The following is a 16,989-nucleotide window of genomic DNA, read 5'->3' as shown; positions in this document are numbered from 1 at the left end:
TATTTTTTAACAGCGGTGGCGGAGTGAGGGGGGCAGGGATGGAGTAGGTCTTCAAGCTTCTTGACGTATTTGTCACATCGCGATAGGGTTTTTGTGTAGGTGTGGGGAAAAGCAGTAAGCCGGTGCCTCCAGGCATAAGGGGGGGGGGGGGGGATGTCTGTGTTGTTTTTATTTTTTTTATAGTGGCTTAGAGATCTTAAGGAGTCCAGCAGCACAGGAGGTGTTGTCATGATTCGGTCGTATAATTTCATAATCTGTAGGCCACCATCCTTCCCTGTGGAGCCCATTGGTTAGTCTGCTACCTGCAGGCCTAACAGGTGCATAAACAGTACATTTCTATAGGCCAAACCGTTTAGGCTGTCTGAAAGGTATGGTTGTGACTTCCCCCGGTAAATAAGAGTAAAAGCCTCAACCATCTTATCCCCCTTAATTAAAGATCGGGTATCCAGCAGATGGGAGGCTAGTTTCAGCTGCCTGTTTATGACTCTTTTCCAGGCTGTGTAGGGAATGATTCGATTTTTAGCGCTGGGCCTTCAATTTCTAGTGAGTTAACAGATTTTTGAATTTGTCGGTACCAAGGATTCCATGGGCTCTCAAACATATTTCTTTTAGGCAGGCTTTAAGAGTGTTTTCAGGAGCTTTTAAAGCACTTATGTAGAATTTCAGGATATTGGCCTTTCAGGTGAGTGATTGTCTTGGAAGGCCCAGCTCCAGCTGTAGTCTATCCCTACGTATGTATTTGGGGAGTTAGTACTCGCTTGTAGGGCCAGCATTGGGTATGATCTGGGCTTGCCCCGCATACCTCTGGAAAAGCCTTTTGCCCATTGTAAAGCGCTCTGTTATCCCTCTGGATCTTGTTCGCGCTATAAAAAACTTTATAAATAGTGAAAGGCCTGAAGAGTGGCTTTCATAACCTTTAATATGGGGTTGGCTGAGGTGGCGTTTATGATCTTGTGGAGACTTGTCAGGCTGTATTATGACTCCAGCTTTCTATTTCAGGGCGGCTAGGTGGACCGAGGGTCTGGAGGACTCACTAAACCTTACCCCAAGATAGTTCTACTTTAGAGTTTTTGGCTGGATGCCGCTCCCATGCTCCAGGTTGAGATTCTTTTTTCTGTGGTGGCCAGAAATCAGGACTTGGGTCTTGTTCTGATTGAATTTGAGAGAGTTGGTGTAGTTCTATTGCTATAACCTGATCAAGGCGCATCAGATTCTGATTTTGGTGTAGTCCATTATGACATTGTCGTCCGCATATTGTAAAATGTGCAATTTGGAATGGTCCAGGTAGGGTGGAAGCTCGCAGCTGTGCTCCAGGAATCGCCCAAGGTCTGCTGTGTAGAGGTTGAAAAGGAGTGGGGTGAGGACGCACCCTTGCTTCAGGCTGTCGTTGGTAGAAATTTTTGAGGATACGTTAGAGGGGCCTGGTCTCACCCCGTACCAATGTGTTGGAGTGCAGAAGGATAAAGGCTCAAGGCAGCTGCCGGGGTATCCCCAAGTAATTTAGTTTTCTCCATAGGGTGTTGCAGACCACTTTTTCGAAAGTGCCACTGTAGTCGATGAAACTGCAGTAGGGAGGGGGTTGACTTTTTTGGGCTGCTTTGTGACTCAAATGGCAATTGCTGTGATGTCTATTGTGGAGGCGGCGCGCAAAACCCAGTTTGGAAGAAAGGTAAGATGTTCATTTCTGCTGCCCATGCCTCTAGCAATTTGAGACGGTACCAGGCATTGACTTTGGCCTCTAGATCTCGTAGGGTTATAAGTCGTTAGTTGAAGTGATGATTGGGCCTCCTTTTATGAAGATTGGGCATAGGCTCGAGCCCCTCCATGAGTGGGATCTATGGTGCAGTGTAGGCTTGATTGAAAAGGGGGGTAGCATCTTAGCCCAGTCCTCCTTAGCACATTTAAATATGCCTGCAGGGATGCCATTGTGAATTGGGGCTCCAGTTTTTTAAATATCTGCAGATCTGGGCGGGTGTGGCCAGAGTTTGTTTCCCCTGGCATGTTGTCTTCCGCCCCCGCTGATGGTGTTGCTAGAGCCTAAAGGCTTACTGCTGTATCGTTTTGACATGTCGCACCCAGGAGTCTTCCTGTAGTGCGTTCCTTGTAGTGGTTTTGGAGGATCGAGGTTTAATATAGTTTCAGAAGTGGGCCATGCTTTTTAGGTCGAGGACCGTCCGGTCTGCCGAAGGCAGAACTGGAAGTCCGGAGATCTTATGTTTCTTAGTGGCTATTTAGCCCGCCTCTTTTTGCTTCTCCTCCATTGGCTGGCTTCCTAAACGGAGGCCAGCCATTGGAGGAGAGCTGTCCCTCCAAATAGGCTCCGTCTTTTTCAGATTCGGGGGCGTGTTCCGTGCTGTTCTTTCCACTTTTTAGCCACGCCCTTTTTAGGCGTGTTTTTCTCTCCTCCAGCCAATGGCAAGAGGAGAGAAAAAGAAACACGCCCCCGAATCCGAAAACGCCACTGCGTTTCTCCGAGGCATTTCTGCTTTGCCTCGGAGAAAGGCAGTGGTGTGCTTGCCTTTTGCTCTGCCTTGTTTGGGTTGTCACATTAACATGGCCGCCGGAGCCATAAAACTCAGTTGCCCACGTGCGTTTCCCCTCTCTCGTTTTCTCTTCCCTTTCTTTCGCTCCCTTCTCGCTCCGTCATCTCCTTTTCAGTGCGCTCTCTTCAGACTTCTCTAGCCTCTTGTCCCGGAACCAGTTCGCTCCCCAGTTATGCACCACTGCCTCGCGGTGGCATCTGTCGCTGGCGGGGTGTCAGCTGTGAGCCAAGGGAGCGTCCCTGTCATTTTGAGCCAAGTCATGCAGGTGATATCAGGAATGTCTATGCATGTGCTGTCTGTTTGTATGGCTGTTTCTGCAGTAGTTTGTGTGTCTGCCTCCGTGGTGGCTGCTTCTTCCTGTTTGGTTACCGTGTGTGCGATTGCTGGGTTTGAAACTGCCTGAGTAGTATGTGTTTTTTTTTTTATTTAGAGAAGCTTGTGTGCTCGTGTATGCCCCTTGCCCCGCCCCCCTCCCTGGAATCTCGCTGATATCCTCGCAGCTCCACAGTGTTGACCCCCGGGGTTCGGCTCTCAGCCCTGCGTGGAAGGGCGCAGGCCCTCCCGGACACGTTTTTGTTATCTAGCGGGCCCGGCCGCCTTTGTGTGGATTCGAGGGAGGTGGAGTCACCCATGTGTGCACAGCGCCTGAGAGGAACGGCACAGTGATCCTCGGAGTGTCAGGGGCCAAACGCAGCCACCCCCAATCTCTAAGGGCCCCTTTCAGCCCCAGACATCTGAATATTTGTGACGTGGGAGACTCAGCCCCCCCATCACATCTTGCGGTGGGGGAGGGGGGTATTTTGAGTTACGCCAGCGCTGCTAAGTGCTGTGTGGAAGGTTGCTTTAATACATCAGCTGCCAGCTCTTAATTCGCAACCATTGGCATACTAGAATCCGCCTTGCGTACAACCACCCCAACAAGCATACAAACACATGGGGGGCTTCGTGTAAATAGCGCCAAGGGCAAAACCAAATTTGGCACCAGCGCCTTCTGTAAAAAAAATTCCTAGCACCGCCTGTTTCAGCTCTGTTTGTTTTGAGTCCGAGAGTGTCATACATCCTACATACCCCCCACGAGTCTTTAAAGCAAAGATTACCCCTCCCCCCCGTGCTTTAAGACCCTCATGGGTGAGTAGTAGTGCTTTACAAGCCCCTGACTGATAAGTTGGTTAAAAGCTAGGGTTGAATACGACACTGGCAGTTCATGCAGAAGAACAGTGTTTAGAGGCTGCTGTGTGTGGCCTGTGTGCAGAGAGCTGCACGCGCCCTTTGCTGTGTGTCTCAGGTGCTCCCTCGTGTCACCAGGAGCGACCATATCCGCCGACATTGTTCCTTTCCTAAAACAAAACACCCCGAGCCTGGTTAGGGTGATTTTATCCCCACAGTTCCGCAGTCTCTCGTTCACTTCCGAGACCTGCGTCACACATGTTCACGAGTATCTTCCTTTTATGTTTTAACGACCATCTGAAGTTCTGCCTCTTGGGAGCCTCAACTTTGGGCTCGGTGGCTAACAGGCCACACACACACAGACCGCCCTTCCCCACCTCCCACCGCTTCCTTCTTGCAGAGGGCCTGTCTCTCCTGGTCTTGCACGGGCCAGGCTACAGAAGTATTCATGGGGAGTGGTGTCCCAAAACTTGAAGCCCCACCCCCTCACTCAGGGGCTCTCAGGCCAGGCTACTGTGCGGAGGGGGCCACCCGCACTGCGGGGGGCCTTAGTTATGCCACTCTTCCTGGGTAAGATCCAGTACTTCAATCAAACGGCATCAGATGTAGCGCCCAGAAGAGGGGGGTGAACATGCCACTTCTCGGATCCCCCACTCCCAGTTTTATACCAGTGAGTGGCTTAAGGAGAAAACCTTTGTGCGTGGTTGGTTCTAAGCATTCAAGATGCCACAACAGTAACAATATACAAATGACTAGGCCATGTGCAGGCCTTTTACATTGGTTCACTCCCAGTGAATACCACGGGTGGTCTCGCCCAATCTGGTGTCCCCTGATCTAAGGATTCCATGAAGGAACAGACCTGTAAGGAACAAAGCCATAATCTTTTCATACAATGTCCCAAACACCACATCCAGAAACAGACCTATCAATACAAGGCCTCGTACACAATCAATATTCAGAAACAGTAACCCATTAGTTAAAATTCACAGGCACTCTATCAATATTCAGGAACAATAATCTATTAACAGAAGCTGCCATGCACTCTAGTACTATGACAAAAACAGAAAATACATCAATACCGCATGCCCAAATCGCCTACTGATAAAGTCTCTGAAACCCTATGAATATTCAGAAAATACAAACTATATAAGAAAATCTTATACCAATAATCAATATCCACAATAACCCAGGTATTCTGCTATTTCTGCAAGGCAGACAGCCCTGGGCAAGTTTTTGGGGCACAAGCTCTTCTTGTCAGTGGTTATTGGTCAATGGTTCTTGTGAAATGCAGGACTCGATTATTTGCAGTCGGCCTTGCATAATGCACAGGGGGCAGCTTCTTCAGGAAGATTTGGGGGGGGGGGGGGTTGTGTATGTACGTCAGATTTCCCAACAATCACGCAGGTTAAAATACATTATATGCACTCTCTCTCTCTCTCTCTCTCACTACCTCACTCTCTATCACTACATCACTATCTATTTCTATCTCACTGTCACTACTTCACTATCACAACACACTCTCTCAAAACTTCAGTACCTCCCTCTCTCACTACCTCGCAAATTCACTCTCTATCTCACTACCTCACTCTCTCTCTCAAATACACTAAGTCACTTACACTCTTTCACTACCTCACTACATCACTCTGTTTCTATCTTAATACCTCACAACATCCCTCACTACCTCACTCTTTCACTACCTCAATCTTTCTCTATCTCACTACCTCACTCACTGTTTCTATCTCACTACGTCAGAAAATACCTCACTCACTAACTCACTCTTTCACTACCTCACTCTATTTCAATACCTCAATCTCTCTGTTAATGCAATAGGTATCACCTATGCAAAAAAACTAATGACAATGCCATTTATTTAGGGATACAAAAATGATAAAAAAATGAGCAATACCAATAGCTCTACCTATAATATTGCCGAGACCATTGCATTGTAAATGCTTGTCTCTTTTAGCATTCAATATATGTAACTCTAGTGGGAGATTTTCCAAGCAGTCGTAAGAGTGTTTGGTGGCAGGCAGTTTGAGTGTTTTGGTTGCGTTGTGATAAGTTTATTAGAAGTAGTGCGGAGGCTTAAGTTTGAGATCCTGAATATTAGAGCTGCTTGCCAGGCTGGGAAGTTTCGGTGGAGGAATACTGCCTTAATTTTGCAGGAGTGTTTGATAGAAATTGAAAGGCCTCCTCTTGGGCGCCCAAAGAGAGGTCCGTTTTGCTGGTTTAAAGAGCTCATAGTAACTGTATAGAACCGTTAGAGTTGGAGCCCAGGTCTCCTGGATGCAGATGTCGCTTTTATTCAGGTAGGTCACTGCAGGATTGCATGCGAGTATTGACCTCCGCACTGCCACGTTCCGAGAAGTGACTGTGAGGTTTGGGGCTCCCACGTTAAGACTCTTGACTCAATGCAGTCTTCATGTGATTAAAGTGAAGTCTGATTTTAACTCTTGTCAAATCTGCAGATTGAGTTTGTAAATAAGTGAACATACGTATACACTCATATCCGGCAGTCTCAAGGCAAATTATTTGTATACTATGCTTCCTTCCTCTCTTCTATCCTTCCAGATGCACACACTCCCATAACGGAGTCATTGGCCTAGTGGAGATGAAGCAAAATTCTTGGTTTCATTCTAGGGCAATTGCCGGTCATCAAGTGTTTCTGACTGACTTTGTCCTTGTGAACTATTCACTGCACTTTAAACCTCTCCTTCACTGAGGGAATAGTTCCCTTGCCAGTTGGAAAGGAAAGTTCTAATGCTCAACCTTTGTCATAAGTGCATCCTAATCCAAAAGCATGAAGTTTAGTCTGTTGAATGGGGATAGTTTGACTGAAACTTGCAAATATTTGTCACTGATGCACAAACTATCTTTTAAAACTTTACCATTGGTGTATATTCATTAGGTCATATCCAAGGACCCAACTCACTGGGCCTGGCTGCGCGAGCGTCCTCCACACCACAGCGGAGCGATCCGCAGCTACCTAAAGAGTGATGAGGATTCTTTCCCCCGAGGACCAGGCTTTACCCCAGTGAGCTGCAAGCTCTGCAGGCGGGCCGGGAGCTTCAGTACAGAGGGCACTGTAAATACTACCTCCCCAGAGAGTGATCCTTTTCAGATTTCAGATAAATGGCCCCAAGACCTTCTCATTCTACCGCCAGACCTTGTTTTGGATCCGGGGGCAACATACGATATACACAGTGAGTACTGCCTACTTGGCATATCTAGATCTTACCTTGATTTTCAATTTTTTGCTTTCTTTCTTCATTGTTTGATGAAAGTCACGAATCATTCTGGTGGGTTTAATTCAAAGTTGGGATTTTAAAGTGTTTAAGGTAAGATTTGTTGTGTACTTGTTGTACCTGCTGCCACTCATTCCCAGTTGATTAGATGTTCCAGAGTTGGAACCAGAGCAGTGAATGAAGAAAAACTGTTTAGTAGGCCCTGTGTAGAGCTACTGCCCCTTTATCCATATGGGGCCCAGCCTTCACCACACACCCAAGCTGTGCAAATTGTTCCTGCCAGATGCCTTTTCTCTGCTTCGGGGTAGATAGAGTACAGGGAGACGCCTTGCAGTTTAAGTGGTGCCTTAGCATTGGTTTCTGGACCCTCTTTCTGGAATGGGTAACATTCTTTAATCACATTCTTATTTGATTTGTCTTCCCTGTTAAGAAGTAACCCCAAGATTAGTACAAAGCCCTTGACTTTGTAAGTCTGACAAAATTGGATAAAGAGGCTGCAGTTCTTTGCACAACTTCTTGTTAATGAGTTTCCCAACCCCTTTTATTAAATACCATATGCTGCCCGTTGAGGTGAGGCCTTCAATGCACCACCTTAGAGTAGTTCTTACTGCAGAGGAATTTAGGGCCGTTCCTGTGCACTGGTATGTGCTTTTGTACCAGGCCCGCCTTGGATATCCTGCTTTTTCGTTAACACTCCTAATTGTTGCGATACCCTTAGCTGGCACCGTATTTCTAACTTGTGTGCAGACCCCGGAGCTTTCAGTGTGCTGTATAGATCTGAGGACTGTGCCTAACTTAACAGGTACTTCATGCAAATAATTACTTTATAAGGGAGGCTGCAACTTCTCCCTTTTCAGTATAGTTGTCTAGGTCCGCAGCCTTGTGTTGAATCTGGTTCAGGAAGTCCTGGTTATGAAGTTGGGGACTATCTTGCCTTTCTTGGGACCTTTCAGTCTGCATCATAAATTGGATGCAGCTGCTTCTATTGAAATCTAGGGCCATTCCAGATGCTAAATGCACTACCTAAGAGATGGATATCTGAATAAAAAAGAATTAATTTTTTTTCCACTAAAGAGCTTTTCACTCAATACTTTCTGATTAGCCCATTGTCTGTTGATTGCCCAACTTTTACTAGGAGCACAACCTACTCATGGATCAGGCATGCACAAATGAAAAACCAAACACCTAAACTGTATTCCCTCTGTAAGGCTGTCCTCCAGTAGAATGTTTTGCTAATGAAGGAAAAATGCCTTAACTTCTTCGCCAACGATTTATGCATTGGCCAGTATGATGAAGTTGATCTCTCTTTCGAAAGGTGCAGCTTTTGTTTAGGAGGTACATGTTTTACTTGAATGCTTGGCAGGTGTAGGAGTACTATGTGGTGATGCTGGTTAGGCTTCACTATGCAATGCTTTCCGTACCCCAGAGATGGTCCTTGGATTCACAATAATAAATCCTTCGCTCCAGTCCTCGTAGAGTGGCAAAGAGCAGTCCGGCTTTACTAGAGGAACATGGGTTAAACATTTCAGAGTGCCAACAGGGCTGATCAGTAAATGACACGACTCGAAAGAGATCCGGCACCAATTTATACAAATAAAGTGGATTTTTATATAGATTTAGACCCCAAAAAGGTTCATTGTAGAAGTATAACCAGAGTTAAAGATTTTAAAAGCAATTATGTGCAAAACTTTTATTGCGTTCAATGGGGAAAAAAGCACTTGTGACCATGTCACTTGCATGTAGAATTGCGTGGAACCCAAGAAGGGTAAAAGTGATGCAGGTCCCACATCTGGGGCTGTGGGTCTACCCAGAACCCTCTTCTGCCACTTTTAAAAATGGCAAACCTTTAACTGTACAGACCAGGTAGCTGACCCAAGAGGTGTGGCTAGCCTTCTGAGAGAGTGCACCTTCTAAATACACCCTTTTCTCTCGCTTACCCAGGTGAAAATGGGGCAGGGGAAGGCTGTTTCCTCCTTTGGGAGGCAGCCTGGTTGCATGTCATGATTGCCATTGAAGTGTCACATAAAGACTGAGTTTCGCCTTTACTGACTGTCGGGGAGGGTGGTGGAACCTCCTTCCCGCCCAGGCCATTGTTTGACGTCGGGGAGAGTTCACATCTCCTAGCAGGGGTGTTATATTCCCATCATGGCGCAAGCGGGCTGGCAGCCAGAGCACAGAAAGGCTGGGGCAACTAGTTGGACTAAGGTAGCCTCCAGGGTGCATGCCACATCGTCAGGAGTGATGAGGCGCATTGTTTGATACCAAAAATGACACATTTTGTCGGTACCATAATGGAGCCGGCAACCTAGAGTTTGATGAACAGTCCATAGGATAACCTGGCAGGGCTCTCAATCTGAAACTGTACTAGTCCTGCAGGACTAGTACCTTGAAAAATCTCCTCGACCTAACAGTAACCTACTTGACCTCCGTCTCTGAAAGCGGAGCAAATGTGACAAGATAACAAGATTTAAAGGCATCTTTATTGCTCATTTCGTTTGTGCGCAATAAAAAGGCCTTTAAATCTTGTTATCTTGTCACATTTGCTCTGTTTTCAAAGACAGAGGACAAAAGTCAGTATGTTTTCCTACTCACCAGAAAGGGCGAGTAGGACCTAAAAATAGCTCGACCTCAAATGTACCTCGCAAATGCGAGTGGTCGAGTGGATTTGTCGAGCCCTGCCTGGGCTGGCACCAGGGCACTTATAGCCTTAATAGAACAGGCCACTATAGGTACATATCATTTTGTACTTATGCCCTCCTCTTTAATATAATGCACCCTGCCTCCTGGGCTTGGGGCTTCCTTTGGGGTGGCAGACGTATATTACAAATAGTGTATTGACTTTGCCACACATGGTGAGGCCAAAGTGGACTTCAAGCAGTTTGCAATGCTCCTGCAGTCTGCAATGGCAGGACTGCTGTCACACGCTTACTTGGGTCACCTAGGGTGGCGCAAACGGTGCTTCTTACCCTGGTGACCCCTTTAACAGACATGCCCTAGGTACCACTGTTACCTCATATTGGTGACTTATTAGGCGGTTAACATCGCATCCAATTCCCATGTATCCGTTTTAGGGAGAGAGCACTGGGGCCTGGGCAGCGGACTTCAGTGTACTTTCAGAGTCCATCATCAGCATTGTTATGTTAATGTAATGTTAGTTATTTGTAGAGCGCGCTTACACCAAGCGGTTTCATGGTGCTGAGGAAGGGATGCGGCAGTAGTGTAGTGACAGACGCTTACTTGTATGCCTGGGAAAACACAAGGGTTTTAAGGAGTGTTCTAAATCTGTTATGAGGTTACTGATCTGAACTCCGTGGGAAGGGAGTTCCAGAATTGAGGGACCAGGAGTGAGAATCTAAGACCACTGTTTTTTTGGCTTGGAGGAGGGGATAGTGAGCAAGTTCAAGTGGGAGGAGGGAAGTTCACGTGAGGGTGTATAGTGATGTATCATAGAGGAGATACACGCCGGGCCTTGACCGACCAGGGCTTTGAAGATGGTGCAACCCAATTTGAATGCGCAGCGTTTGGCCACCGGGAGCCAGTGGAGGCTCTTCATCAAGGGGCGGACATGTTGATGGAAGATGAGGCTAGCTGCTTTGTTCTGAACCATTTTTAGGCGATGGAGCTGGTAAGCTGGGATGCCAACATAGTGAGTTGGCGTAGTCAATACGGGAGATGACCAGAGCCAGGAGAACTAGTTAGAGCCTCGGTGGTTAGGAATCTGCACATTTTCCGGATTCTTCGTAAGTGGAAGAAGCAGGACGATACCACCGCGCCGATCTGGGATTTCATGGACAGATCTTTGCTTATTATGACCCCTAGGCTTTTTACGGATTCTGCTGGGTGACGAGGGTTGCCTAGGAGAGGAGGCCAGAAGTTAAAGTTCCAAGGATTGAAGGTGCCGCCGGTCAAGATCAGCTCAGTCTTGTCAGGGTTGAGCTTCAATTGATTGGCGTACATCCAGTTACTAATGAGGTTCATGGTGGACTGAAAGTTGGAGGCTGAGGTGGCAGAGGAGTCCACTTTGAACATCAGCTGAAGGTAGTGGGCGTAGTTAAAAGCAGCAACTTCACTGTTGCGTAAGGAGTGTATCGGGGTGACATGTATAGGTTAAAAAGAAGGGGTGAAAGAGAAGACCCCTGAGGAACCCCACAGGTCAGCCTAACTTTCTCAGCTGAGAAGCTGGCTAGGCGGACTGCCTAGAATCGATTTTGTTTAGGAAGGAGGAGATCCATCTCAGAGCCAGACCCTGGATGCCAGCACGACTGACACGGGCGATCAGGAGATCATGATCGGCTGTGTCAAAGGGCACCGACCTGTCCAAAAGTACCAGGGCCTGGGTGATACCTTGATCAGCCCCCTTCCTAACCTCGTCCATAACTGTTAGGATGACTAACTCCGTAGAGTGTGCTGGTATAAATCCTGCCTGCTGGGGGCCGAGGAATTGAGTGTTCGATAAAAGAGCTAAGGCAGTTAGCTACATGAGCTTCCAAAATCTTTTAATAAAGCGCATAACTCGTCGATGTTAGCCTGGTTCCAGTTTCTAGCCAGGTGGTTGCCCAGAAGTGGAGGTTTTGTTAGGGGGGGTGCAGTCCATGTAAAATGGGATAATCTGATGGTCTGACCATGGTGAGATTAGGGGTTGTGTAATTTCAAAGTTGGAGGTCCAGACTTGGTCCAAGATATGTCCCTTAATGTGGGTAGCGACGTGCACATGCTGGGTGCAGACAGGTCTGTAAATTCTAGCGAACTGGTGCTCTCCCTTACGTCGGTGGGCCAGTAATTAAAGTCTCCTATGATGATGATTTTGGCATTATTGATAACTAGTTGGGAGATCATTTCGCTTAACAGTTGAGGAAAAGAGGGCATGTCGTGGGGGTGGTCTGTAAAAGAGGGCGCAGATAAAAGGGGAATGTGGAGAATCAAATTTTAAAATGAGGCTCTCAACTGAGGGTATGCCAGCGACTTCAATAGCGGTAAATCTGAGTTTGTGGTGGATGATGACTGCAACCCCGCCTCCAGGCTTCCCTGAAGGTCTGTTGGCCTGAAGTATATAGTAACCCGTGGGCACTGCTGCCAGGCTGTTGGGTACGGATTAGGTAGTGAGCAATGTTTCAGACAGAAGATCTGGTTTGTCGGGAGTTGAGTAGCTGGAATATTTCTAGTTGCTGTTTAGCCAGCGAACGGGTTTTTAAATAGCTAATTACCAGGGTTATTTTCCTGGGGCAGGGGAGTGATCGATTCATGTGAGTCTTTAAATTTAGCAGGAAGACTCTGCTCAGACGGTAGGGCAGAGAGTTCAGGGAGAAAGTTCCTGGGATTGAGAATCCCTGTAGTATGCAGATGAGCCTTTGTACAGGAATTAATGGGCCAATTATCTTGTGTCAACTCAGTTGCTGTGTAGGACATAAAATGGGCATAGTGGGTCACCCCTAGCCCCGGACGGGTGCAGACTGGCTTGCCTTTGGCGCCCAGTGGCGCGCCCGCTGCGGCATCGATCTAAGTAGTGGTGGGGCACGGAAGACTAGCATGCTGACCACTACCGGAAGTGCCTGCCCTTACTGAAACTCCCAAGAAGCCCTCCGCACAACAGCACTTGCTGCGTCGGACCAGGGCGAAGGAGTAATCTAATGTAGGTAAGAATTAAATGTGCAAAGTACAAGTATTTTAAACGGCAGCAACGATTGTGCAATAATACAAGTATTAACAGATGGCAGCAAGAGCGATCCGTGCCAGTAGTTGCACGTTTGAGAACGTTTTACTTTTTTTTTTTTTTTTTTTTAAAGAATGAACGAGTTAGTAGAGCAACAGCACAGCTAGCAGCATCACCTGGAGTCAGGGTTCTGCCGCGTCCGCTGCCCTCAAGCATTGGAGCAAAAAGTGTGTGTGTGGTGTGGCCATACAAAAATTGCACTTTTCTACATAAGGCAGATGCTTTTTATGACTTAAGTTTGATTCCTGGCTAGTTGTATAGCCTGGCCAACAGAATGATTTAATAAAGAAAATTTCACATTTGTACTGATACTTGTATCTAAACCATGCTGTGTTCCACAATACATACCTCATCCCAAGTAATCATGAAGTAGTTTCCATTCCCAGTTATAAAAAATAGTGAAGGTAGTAATTCGTTTCAGAAGATTTAGAAAGCGCACCGATACTCCCTGGAGTGTCTTGGTGCTGGATTAGAGTTTACCTACAAAACGCAGATTGTATTAAACTTAAGTCGTGTTTTAATTTTTTTATAAAGATTAATTGCTTGGTTGTGGTACATGGCTCCAGAGGATCTTTGTTCCTGGCTACCGGTCCAAGATGGGTGAAGGACCTGCCACCTTTTTTGGAACGCTAGCCATTCGATCGACGGACCGTAGGTTTCTGGGAGAACATAGTCACAAATTCTTTCTCTCAGATAGCCAGCTCCAGTCTTGGGCAGAACTTTATGAACAAGGGTTAGCGGTTTAAAAAGTATCCTTTTTTAAAAAAGGAGGCCCGTAAAGTGTCTTCAAATGCTAGGAAAAAGGATTTCTTAGGGAAAGTTATGAAGGACTCCTGCTGCCAAGTTCTGCACCACTTTAAGGCTGTTAAGAAGATAATCTCTAAAACCAAAGTATAGCGACACAGTTTTTCATGGCCTCTCTGACTGACTAACTCTTCTCACATTCCACCGGTAAAAAGCTGGGTGTCAACATATGAGATTACCTTAGCCCCCAGGTCTCAGCTGATTACTAAAGGCCAAGAACATTGAATAAGGTGGGGCTGAGTGCCAAACCCTGAGGCACTCCAACTGTTAGCTCACGAACTGTGGAAGAGAAATGGGCATTCCAAACATTTTTTTTTCTTTTTCATCCTAGAAAGAAATGAGCCACTTCAGGGCTAGGCCACCAATCCCAATAGATTAGAGGCGGGCAAGGAGTTTAAGTAGGGAACCGTATCGCTGGCCGCTGATCAATCCAACATGATGAAGACTGCCTTCCCTCCTTTGTGTAGGGTGCCCTTGATATGCTCTGACAAACTCTTAACAGGGCTGTCTCAGTATTAATGTGCAGTGTAAATCCAGACTGACTCTGGTGCAGATCATTCATATCAAAATATTGAGTTGTGAATTCACACGTTTTTTCTTAAACTTTCCAAAAAAAAGCAGGGAGAAGGTAAATAGGCCTATTATTCGCTGAAACTTTGGGATCAGCCATTTGCTTTTTAAGCAAAGGTAGAATTTTGGCCCTTTGCAATTGCACTTGGTACAGTTCCTGATGACGGAGGTATTCAAAATGGTGCTGGAAATGGGATTGATGACTTGTACCGCTTTGACAAAGTATGTTGGGAGAGCATAGGCCAGAGGGACACCCTGTTTTAAGGCTCTTAATGGCAGCCAGTGATTCCTCCAAGGAAGTGGGTAGGAAGTTGGAAAGAGATGGCATCCCGGGAATGGTCTTACTATAATTTGCTAACTCGGATTTGCTGTTATCTGACTGTCAACGAGCAGATTGCTTGAATGCTTGAAATTTCATCATGAAAATATGATGCCAGCAGTTCGCACTGTTCGGCTTAGGCCACTAGTAACTTTGTCAGGATTTGTAAAGGTTTTTATAATTTTAAAAAAAACTTTGGATGTATAGTCTCACTCGGCTATTCTTACCTCAAAATAAGCGCTTTTGGCTGGGCAGATCTCGAAGTGATACTTTTTTTTTTAGTGATAATTTATAGGTAATTTTGTCAACTGAATTCTAGCTTTTCTGCCACTTCCGCACAAAGCGTTTGTTTCTTACCAGTCCGAAGGTCCTTGTTTAAACCACTGGGCTGACAGTTTAGTACTGTGGGATCAGAGTGTGGAGGCGGATTCCAGTCATTCATGCACTCAAGGTATGTTGTTTGGACGTAGTATTGGAGTGGTAATGAGGATTCGAGTTGTATTTAGTTGAAATGTCCTTAGTTTGGCCTCCTTTCTAGGGAATGGTCATTGTTTTCCATCCCTGTCCATAGTAACAAGTGGCATCTTTATTAATCAGCATGTTCACTTCAGTCTGCTGCTTAGGCCCAAATCCATTGCTACACCTAATTCTGCCCCGCTATTCTAATCATTAAGTGTGCTTACTGAGGCAACACATCCATCTTAACCCACGGATTGGACACACTTGCAATCCTCCCTGAAACTCCATTCCTCACATGCGCGCTTCTAGACTGTTTTGAATTCTAAACCTCCGCTTCCGGAGTTGTGTTAACTTGGTCTTCACGTTTTTCCGGTAAGTATGGCTGATAAGCGTTCCTTTTTTGCTTCAGACTAAAACTAAACATTTTGGCAGAAAGCATTGATTTTATGTTGCAAGCTTTCCTGTTTTTGGACAAACTCATTTTACCCTTGCGTGCGAGTAAACAATGGGGGTTTGGGGGGGTTAGAGACGTGGGGTTGCTGGCGGGAGGCAATCGGGGCCAGACTGGGAACCAAAACTGGCCCAGGTAAAATGCTTGGCCAGCCCCCCTGAGGGGTTTTGGCCGAGCTTCTTGGTAGGGATGGTTTCGGCTGACTTTGGTACAGGGGGGCCAATATTGCCAGCCCCCTGTAACAAACTGCCACCACCACCAACAACCCCAACACTACAACCAGTTCGGCCCTGGAGGAAATGCTGAAGATGGAATATGCTTGTACAGCACCTAGGGCCGTATTACAACAGTGCCTTGGGGTCGCAATGGGCGTTTTCGCCCGCTTTGTGCGCTCCTTGGCAACTTTGTTAATACAGAAGGGGCTGCAGATGCTTGGGAGATGCCTTCTGTAATAGCGATAGCCATGCAAATGAGGGAATCCCTTTACCTGTACTCCCACGCCGTATTACAGACTTGGGCGCAGAGGCAAAGAAGCTCTCAAGAGGCGCACTGACAGTGCACCTCCTGAGAGCAACCTTCTTGAGGGGTGGAAATGGGGGCCCATGGACTCCCCCCACCGCTTGACATCCCTTTCGAGTGGGTGCAGTCACTGATTGCACTCGCTTGCAAGGAGATCTCTAATCCCTTTTAAGTGCAGACGGTTTGCTGCCTGCACTGTGAAAACACGGAGCGGCGTCAAAGCAGCTGCTCCGTTTCTTCACATGAATGCACTGCCCTGGGGGCAGCATAAGTTCACAGGTTGTCCTGGGGCAGTGCATTCATCATAATATGGTGACTTTTCCTTCATTTGGCTGGGCGCACCTTTTTAATGGTGTGCCCAGCTCAATGAAGGAATATGCACTGCGTGTATAATGCGGCCCCTGGTGTCTCCTGTGAAAAAGTGAACACTTGAATGGTGAGTTTTGATTTTATTTTATAAATATATTTTCTTTTTTTGTAGTACTTCAAGAACCATTGGTTGGACTAGAACCTGGAGGAACGGCCATCGAGTGGCCCATGTAACAATGACCTGCGAAAACCTGAGATTCTGGCGGAGGTGCCATGCTTCATGCTGCAGCGCAAGGTGGCACAGACCTTGCACACGTTCACAGCTCACGAGAACCAGGATTGAAAGCACTTTACATAGTTTTGAAGCTCTTGGATGGAAGGGCGACATGGAAATTGTATAAAGCTATTTAAGTTATTGTTTAAATATTTAAAATTGTTTACTGATCTCATATTTTTGCTTCCTGTATATAGATGTATATTTAATATTGTATTGGATGGCAAGATTGTGAATAAAACATCCAGGAACACAATTGTGTAGTATGCGAATTGAAAGGTGATCTTGGACTAAACCTGCCTGGCGAACTGCAGCTCATCTACCACTTGCCCTCGCACCCCCCCCCCCCCCCCCTCCCCCAATGTTTTTTTTTGTCCTAGCAATGCATGCTTGGGTAAATTCTCATCACTGAATTTTTCATCAAGCCATGCTTTAAATTACTTTTTCCCAGTCTTGAATGCTTGGTAGAAATGTTGACCCGCAGTTTTAGAATGGAATGATTGTATAGTACTGTGTGCAGCCTATCGGCGTAATTGTTGTAGCTACTGGACAGCCATTTTGGTGGAGGTGTAGTGCACCAGAGACTAACATTGCTTACATTTTCTGGTGCAAGGAGAAA

The 16,989-nt window shown here is 46.5% G+C and overlaps 1 protein-coding gene across 2 annotated transcripts in view; it reads left to right on the top strand.

Moving 5' to 3' along the window:
* Positions 1-16,626, top strand: part of SPDYC (speedy/RINGO cell cycle regulator family member C) — a 153,270-nt gene extending 136,644 nt beyond the window's left edge. For both annotated transcript variants that reach the window (XM_085627978.1, XM_085627979.1), the window contains exons 6-7: positions 6,619-6,913; positions 16,269-16,626. In XM_085627978.1, coding sequence (XP_085484104.1) covers positions 6,619-6,913; positions 16,269-16,330 — 357 coding nt within the window. In that variant the 3' untranslated portion in view covers positions 16,331-16,626. The remainder of the gene's footprint in view (positions 1-6,618; positions 6,914-16,268) is intronic.
* Positions 16,627-16,989: the final 363 nt, after the last annotated feature.

The sequence above is a fragment of the Triturus cristatus genome, chromosome 9 (assembly GCF_964204655.1).
Source record: "Triturus cristatus chromosome 9, aTriCri1.1, whole genome shotgun sequence".
NCBI lineage: Eukaryota > Metazoa > Chordata > Amphibia > Caudata > Salamandridae > Triturus > Triturus cristatus.
This window is presented reverse-complemented; position numbering and strand designations above follow the sequence as displayed.